At 56.0% G+C, this 6000-nt stretch overlaps 1 protein-coding gene across 1 annotated transcript in view; it reads left to right on the plus strand.

Moving 5' to 3' along the window:
* Positions 1 to 5800, plus strand: part of Tbc1d9b (TBC1 domain family member 9B) — a 35508-nt gene extending 29708 nt beyond the window's left edge. The window contains exons 20-24 of the mRNA XM_004629418.2: positions 1333 to 1404; positions 1609 to 1659; positions 2803 to 2856; positions 3284 to 3390; positions 4343 to 5800. Coding sequence (XP_004629475.1) covers positions 1333 to 1404; positions 1609 to 1659; positions 2803 to 2856; positions 3284 to 3390; positions 4343 to 5059 — 1001 coding nt within the window. The 3' untranslated portion in view covers positions 5060 to 5800. The remainder of the gene's footprint in view (positions 1 to 1332; positions 1405 to 1608; positions 1660 to 2802; positions 2857 to 3283; positions 3391 to 4342) is intronic.
* Positions 5801 to 6000: the final 200 nt, after the last annotated feature.

Consider the following 6000-nt stretch of genomic DNA (forward strand, 5'->3'; position numbering starts at 1 on the left):
CCCCCACAGTGCTGCCCAAGGCCACAAGGAGGGGACAAGTCCTCTGTCCTCTGGAGGTAGTGCTGCAGCCTAAGGGGGCCGCATGGGGCTCAAGCAAAACAGCTCCTGTGGGCAGCTGACAGTAGCCAATGTGAAGCCTCAGAGAGCCAGGCAGGCTCTGTGGCCATAGGGTCCATGTGTGTGGCCGCAGCCCACTGAGCTCTGAGAAGGGCTTCTGCCTATTTTCTTGGGAGGAAACTGACTCAGGACAGTGAATATGCGGTCCTAGAACACTGTTTCAGTTGGGGACTGCCCCCTCCCCAGTGCTGTCCTCAACCTGCCCTGGGAGTGGCCCCAGTTGGCCTAGCCCCCAGTGATTTTTGGAACCCTGTGGTTGGCTGTGTCCCCAGAGCCTTTCACCTAACTATAGGGTGGGGGTAAAGCTGCCCAGGCTATAGTCTGCCACCAGAGAGGGAAAGGCTCTTGGCACTGAAGACTGTTGGCTGGCACCGCCTCAGACACCCAGGCTGGACCCAAGGCCAAAGCCTCACGGGGCTCTTCCACCTCGGCCACCACCTGGACCTGTCTTCTGCACCTAAGACACCATGTGGGTTCTGGTGGACATCAGCCACGCCCTCGACTGCCCCCTGCCATTGTGCGTCCCTCTCCGCACACCAGGAAGACGTGCACACAGACACCACCATCTGCATCTGCAGTCCCCAGTAGTGCTGAGTCACAAGAGCTCAGGAGAATGAGGCAGGCCCTGTGTAGCAGAGGGGAGCCACTCCGAGAGGTTCCGGCATGAAGAAAGCAAGCCCTTGCATGTGGCTTGTGTGCGCCAGCCTGTGCAAGAAATGCACCTGAGCAGCAGCATCTGCTGAATGGGATCAGGAGGGCAGAGGACAGTGAGCTTCATCCGCCACCCAGCTGCCCTGATCAAGTTCCTGCCTGGCAGATGTCCCATGTTTCCAAACGCTTAAGAGCTGGGGCACAGCTCTGGTGGAGCTCTCAGCACACACGCGGCCCTGGATTTGATCCCCAAGCACCCCCAAAAATCAATGTCAGAGACAAATGACTAGAAGTAATTATTGCCCTTAAAAAACTACTTCCCAGGCACAAGGCCAGGTATAGTAGTGCACACCTATGATCCCAGCACTCAGGAGGCTGAGGCAGGAGGATCACTAAGTTCAAGGCCAGCCTGTTAACTCAAAACCCAAAACTGTCAGGCATTAGGAGCATTGGGCGTGGGAACTGGTTTGGGCACACAGTGGGGAGGTGAGGCCTTCATACAGGCCTACAGGAGGTAGGAGCTCATTGAAAATCATGTCTTCCCTCACTTCTCTCCAAATGCAGCTCTGAGCCCCGAGGAAGCTGAGTCAGCCCTGGAGGCCACCCATTACTTCACAGAGGATAGCTCCTCAGAAGGTGAGCCCCTGTGGGGATGCCGAGGCCACCACCATGGCCGTGCAGCCACCACAGCCCTCTGGGGCCCTGCAGTGGCCACACCACACTGGGCTGCTCTGGGCCCATTGCTTACAGTGTCCTCAACTCCTGTTTCTCTCACATCTCTGTCTCCCTGGACTTGGCTCCTCCTCCCTCTGCCTTCCATGCCTCTTCCACTGTCTCCAGCATCTCCTCTGACTTCAGATCCGGATCTTTTCCCACCCTGGGAAGTGCAAGGTCAGTCCCTAGAGGTCAGGGCACCCCCTTGGCCTCTGGGCTTCATCTTCTGACACTCGATACCAGGGCCCTTTTCTCTGGGACCCTTCCAGGATCCCATCCTGTGGAACGGGTCTAGGAAAGGGGCAGCCTCTAGGCCTTTCATGGCTGGCCCACAAATGCGGATGGGCAGCACACAGGGCCACAGGCAGAATGCATGCTCATAGCAAAGACATACCACATACTGTCACTGCAGCCATGTGAAGAAAGGCAGCGGGCGAGTGGAGATGGATGCTCCCCTCAGGAAATGCCCATGTTCCACCTTAGTTTTCCTTAGAAAAGTGTATGTTGAGTGCCTGTTGGAACTCACCCTTGTGCTGCATTTCGTGCAGCGCAAGGGACGCACAGTCCCTGGGGCTTGCCATCAAGCTGGTCACTCTTGTCAAGCTGGCCACAGGTCCTGAGGGTGCAGCTCGGCGTATAGCACTTGCCCAGCTGGCACAGGCCCTGAGTTCAGTCCCCAAGCATCACAGAACAAAACTGATCATAGCACTGCCCTGTAGCTTCACATGGAGGGTGACACATGTCAAGAAACTGACTCAAGGGCCAGCCAGATAGCTCAGCAGACTAAAGCACCTGCTTAGGCAGAACACAGTGGCTGGGGTTCGACTGGAATAGTTCCGACTTGCTGCCTCTGGGGCAAATCATTTGCTTTGTTAAAAAAGTGTGCTGAGGGCTGGTGAGATGGCTCAGTGGTCTAAAGCACCTACTTAGAACAAGCTTAGCAAAGCACAGGGACCAGGGTTCAATCCCCAGCACCACATGCCAGCCGGCCCCGCCCCTTGGTGGGCTGAGCTGGCCACACACACACACACACACACACACACACACAAATAAAATTAAAAAAAAAAAAAGTGTGCTGAGACTTGTATTCTTTGGAAAAACAGAAGTGAGTATTCTGTAGTCCTTTATGAGACCCAGAGCTTCAAGTGTGTGATGCATCCACACTGCCTTAGCACTAGGGTGGGGCTCTGTAAGCTGTGGCCATGGGGAGAAACAAGCAGCCCTCCCCTGCTGTGTTGGCGAGGCAGAACCACTGAGCAGAGCCACGTGGTGTAGGGTCAGAATTCCCTCCATGTTCATTTCCTTTTTTTGGTTGTCTAGAAGCACTACGGCAGGAAGAGCAAGAAGGAAATGAAGAAGTTCAGGGGAAAAAAGGTACAGACCATCTTCCCTCCACAAGCCCCAGAGCTGGGCATGTGGCGCCCTGTGTGCCCCCTCCGCCCCACGTCCTGCCGCAGAGGCCCCAGGCTTGGGGAGATCACAAACATGTCCCAGAAGGGCCACTCCAAAACACAGGGAGCCCAACCCCACCCACCCACCTCCAGGTGCCCAGCTGGTGCTCCCTGCATGCTGTCAGCCCGCACCAGCCACCACTTCAGGGAAGTGGCAGGCTTGGGACCTTAACCCACCAACTTAGACACAGCCCTGGGAAGACCTGGGCCCAGGGCTGTCCTCTCACGAACCTGCCATGTGCTGGTGTGTTCTGTAACAAGACCTAGTATACTGTGTGACACCAGCCTTTCTCCCTGCTGCTGCTCCTAACAGACAGACAGCAGTTAATCTGTATTCCCCCACCTCACAGAGGAGAAGGGGCCCAGCCCTCCAGACTACCGACACTACCTTCGCCTATGGGCCAAGGAGAAGGAGACACGGGAGGAGACCATTAAGGATCTGCCCAAGATGAACCAGGTAGGCGAAGTTCTTGCCTGCACATTTGTGGAGAATTCTGGCCAAGGCTGGGGCCAGGTGCCCAACACTGCAGCAATCTCCTTGGGTGGGAGTTCTCTCCCTTGAGTGCACTCGGCAATGGTTCTAGAAGGCAAGGCTGGTCATGCCCAGCCAAGCCTGTCTGTGTGCACACCTGTGGCGGCTAAGTCAGCGCACACTCCACCTGGGACAAGAGGCACTCGCCATTAGACCAGGACCACCCCCCATTCCTCCCTGGACCCATGCAGATGTGCCACTTGTCATCCCTGCACAGGGGATGGGACCTAGGACTTTGTGCATGGTCAGCAAGTGCTCTACACTGGGCTGCACCCACAACACTCATTTTATGTTGAGATAGGGTCTCACTGTATTATCTAACCTTGAACTGGGAATCCTCTTGCCTCAGCCTCCCAAATTGCTGGGGACCAAACCCAGGGCCCTGTGCATGCAAAGCAGAACTACTAAGCCATATCTCAGCCCAAGAAAGGCTCTTTAGACCGCATGCTTTTTTCCGCACTCAAGAGCTGAGGCAGAAAAAAAAAAAAAAAAAAAGAGCTGAGGCAGGACGATCATTGTGAGTTTGAGGCCAGCCTGGGTTACACAGTGAGACCGTTTCTAAGAGCTATGTGGGGGGCTGGGGAGATGGCTCAGTAGAATAAGTGCTTGCCTGGCAAGCACAAGGGTCTGAGTTCAATCCCCGGTTCCACCAAACAAACAAAAAACCCCACCAAACACTAAGAGCTATGTGGGATTGATCAGTCATTTTCCCATTCTGAGCCACATCGTTCTAACCTGTGAACCAGCAATGGTAAAGCACAGGTTTGGGGAGCAACAGCCCAGCATTGGGCAGAGCAGCCTGTGTCCTCTGCACAGTGAGCTTGGAGCACAATGACTCGCCTGTTGCCATCCCATTCTCTCTGTTTGTTTCCCAAAGGAACAGTTCATCGAACTGTGCAAGACCCTTTACAATATGTTTAGTGAGGACCCCCTGGAGCAGGAGCTGTACCACGCCATTGCCACAGTGGCCAGCCTCCTCCTGCGCATCGGTGAGGTGGGGAAGAAGTTTGCAGCCCGCGAGGTCAGGAAGCCCAGGAATGGGGCTTACTCCAGGGACCACAGCGGTGCCACTGAGGAGGACGAGCCACCAATGCCTGAACCCGAGCAGGACCCCACATGGGTGCTTCAGCCCCCCGATGCGGGGGACACACAAGCCAAAGCTGCTGGGGACAGCCATGTGGGCAAAGCAGCCCAGGGAAGGCAGGCAGTGGTGGAGGGGGGCAGTGGCGAGGGCCAGGGCTCGCCCTGCCAGCTGCTGTCTGATGATGAAACCAAAGACGATGTGTCCGTGTCCTCCTACTCAGTAGTCAGCACAGGCTCCCTGCAGTGTGAGGACCTCACAGATGACACAGTGCTGGTGGGTGGGGAGGCCAACAGCCCCACAGCCTCCTCACGCGCTGGGGGCACTGTGGACATGGACTGGTGCATCTCCTTTGAGCAGATCCTGGCCTCTGTCCTGACGGAGTCTGTGCTGGTGAACTTCTTTGAGAAGAGGGTGGACATTGGTGCCAAGATGAACGAGCAAAAGAAGGTGGAGAGGCAGTTCAGCAGTGCCAGTGACCACGAGCAGCCAGAGATTTCGGGCTCCAGCTGAGGCCTTGCCTGTCCCTCTGCCCTCTCCTCTCCTCAGAGACATCCTCTCCCATCTTCTCCAGGCAGAGTCACCAACAGAAGAGGGTGGCACAGACCCAGCCACCTCAGAAGGGTGCCCTGCACCTGCATCTCAGCCCACAAACAGGCAGCTGTGCCGCCTTCCTGTTTGCACTGGGGACTCACCCTGAGCCCAGGCACTGCCAACTTAGAGGTTCCTGTCTGTCCCTGCTTGTCTCACACCTCTGCACCACACCCTGTGCTGAGGCTGTGGATGCTCTCCAGACAGCTGTGTAACCCAGGTCCCGCTGCTGCCACCTGGTACCAGGCGGGGGCTAGTGCTTGTGAGCTCCAAAGTGTGGAACTTCAGCTGTTCACAGGAGCCTTTAGGCGTGAGCCGCCTGAGAAACAGGCAGAAGACATCTCTGCCCAGCTGTGCCTAGACTGCCACTAGGTTACACGTGCTTTGGCTCCTCCTCACCATGACACATTTGGAGGGCACACCCTCAGGTCCTGATCTGTTGTCTCCTATTCATTTCAGTTGACTAAATATCACATTGAATGCCTTAATAAATCCCTGGAAGAAATAAAAACCACGCTGCAAGGCCTTGCTGTGGTCCTTGCCCAATGGTTAGGCCTCATAGCTATGCCCCAGACCCAGCACATCCCCAGGTCCCCACAAGATAGGTGACCACTTAAGTCAGCCTGGGCAACTCCGCAGGACCATCTCAAAGTACACACAAAGGTGAGGCTCCATTTCAAATACTGAAGAAAAGGCTCCCTTGGGTAGAAACTTAAGTGGAGACAGGGATGGGAGGGGTTCTTGCTGATTGCAGGCCACAGTGAGGAGCATGGTGACTGCGGGGGGGGGGGGGCTTTGAGAACTGAAGCTGAGAGGGCAGAGTAAGGGTCTTCGTCAGATACGGGGGGGGGGACGACAGTTCT

The sequence above is a fragment of the Octodon degus genome, unplaced genomic scaffold (assembly GCF_000260255.1).
Source record: "Octodon degus isolate 3935 unplaced genomic scaffold, OctDeg1.0 scaffold00029, whole genome shotgun sequence".
NCBI classification, from domain to species: Eukaryota; Metazoa; Chordata; class Mammalia; order Rodentia; family Octodontidae; genus Octodon; species Octodon degus.